The sequence below is a fragment of the Zingiber officinale genome, chromosome 11A, assembly GCF_018446385.1.
Source record: "Zingiber officinale cultivar Zhangliang chromosome 11A, Zo_v1.1, whole genome shotgun sequence".
NCBI classification, from domain to species: Eukaryota; Viridiplantae; Streptophyta; class Magnoliopsida; order Zingiberales; family Zingiberaceae; genus Zingiber; species Zingiber officinale.
This window is the reverse complement of record NC_056006.1, coordinates 75596024-75597942: the sequence shown is the minus strand read 5'-3', so window position 1 is coordinate 75597942 and position 1919 is coordinate 75596024. Positions and strand designations below refer to the sequence as shown.

Sequence of the window (1919 nt, the reverse complement as noted above, 5' to 3'; positions counted from 1 at the left end):
CTAACCACAATATTATAAAATTCTCAATGTGAGAGTAAACACCTATCACATTGAGTCTTCTTCCTTTTCATCTCTTTTTTCTATTTACATTTTCAACATATAATATTCTAGCGTTGTTGATAGCTACGCTCCTATAACATGTACCATTTAATACAATACATAATATTATTATAGCAACTATTTAATAACTTTTACAATTATTTTAAAATTATTTTAATTAATTTTAAATAATTTTAATAAATTTTAACCAAAAATAATAAAGAAGAATATTTTGATATAATAATATTTAAAGAATTTAACATTCAACTATAAACAAGACTGTTATGGCATATTCGTCCCATGAGCATGGGAGAGGCACCCCTCTTACGACCGACGACCCTCTAAGATGCTTAAGGTACTCTTAGGTATAAGTGTGTAGTTGCTACCAAGGTATATTATTATAATATGAAAAGCCATCGATTTTATTTTAATTAAAATAAATAAAAAATTTTAAATTTTAAATATATTAGAGTAGCTATAATAACGCTAGAATAAAGAGAGTTTTTTTACGATTAGTATAAGTTAGGACGCCCTTTTCATTTTTTTCTAAATTTTAAATTTTTTTAATAATAAAACATACACATTATCAGTTGCATAAGACAGTTTTATTTGTCGACAGCGATAATATAACTAAAAGCCTGTCAATTTCTCCGATTTCTTCTCCGTCCACCCTCCTCGCACCACGTTCCATCTCAAATCATCGACGGGGGAACCGTGAAGTCTGCAAACAGTAAACGCACGACTCAAAACGCTGGTCGAATTAAACCAAGAGAGTAATCGTATATAAATGAGAGGTTGATGCATGTCTACCTCCGCACTTGCTTCCTGCGCGAATTTTCTTCCCGCACTTCCTGGCGACGAAGAACGCCTTCTCCAAGCTGATCGTCTCCTCGATCCCCGGAGGGAGATTATCGCACAGGCATGGCACGTTGGATTTCTCGACTAGGGCGCAGCACTCTGCGGAGGGGTTCACCTTCGGGCCCGGGATCTTTATGTACTCCCTACACGTGTCGGTGAGTTTCTCGATGATCACTCCGCAGATCCTGGTCTGAGCACTCGCCGGTGAGGAGAGTAGCAATAATGCGGCGACGACGGCCATCGAGCAGACGAACAGGGGCGTCCTGCGCTGCATCACGATCGAATTCCAAGAGCTCATCGTCTTCTTGTCTTGAGTCGAACAGTGAGGAGTTCTGTGCGGGATATATACAGATGTTGAGGAACAATCTTGCAAGAAGCCTGCTGTATATGGATTCCATGTTTGGACGTTTAAGCAAGGAAAGTGAACCAATTAGCTGCCATTTGGTGGATTACTAGATAGGTATTGAAGGATAAAATCGTTTCTTTTCTTTTCTTTTCTTTCCTAATTATTTTGCATCCAGTTTGTAATTTCCATATCAACGGAAGCATATTTAATAATTTAATAATAAAATAAGAAATAAATCAAAATGGAAACTAAAGGAATAATTAAATTAATAACTCAATCTTATATCCAAGTTATTCTCTACTTCCAAATAAAACAATTATCAATTCTAAAGTTACCTTAAACGGTGGAAAGCTAAAAAATGGAAATACCTAAGGCTATGATGACGGAGCATTTCATTAACATAATGAGAACTCACTAAAAAAATTTGATTAATTAGGTGAACCTCGGACAACCAACTGAGATATCAGCTCTCCCATGAAAGTTTCTGATCAACTGCTAGGATAAATCGGGAAGCGCTCATAGCGGACAACCTAAAAGCTCAGCATCCCTTGATTGTGAGTCTCATTTGGACAAAAAATTTCTACAAATGCATTGTAACTGAGGATCGAACCGTAGATTTCTGGATGATAACTGGATGTCCTTCTACTAGATCATAGCCCCGGACGTGTGATAACTC

The 1919-nt window shown here is 36.6% G+C and overlaps 1 protein-coding gene across 1 annotated transcript; it reads right to left on the bottom strand.

Moving 5' to 3' along the window:
• Positions 1-669: 669 nt before the first annotated feature.
• LOC122031477 lies at positions 670-1195 on the bottom strand. Its single transcript, XM_042590589.1, has 2 exons — positions 858-1195; positions 670-760 (listed from the first exon to the last, which is right to left on the bottom strand). The coding sequence occupies exons 1-2, from the start codon at positions 1193-1195 to the stop codon at positions 670-672; spliced, it is 429 nt and encodes a 142-aa protein (XP_042446523.1).
• Positions 1196-1919: the final 724 nt, after the last annotated feature.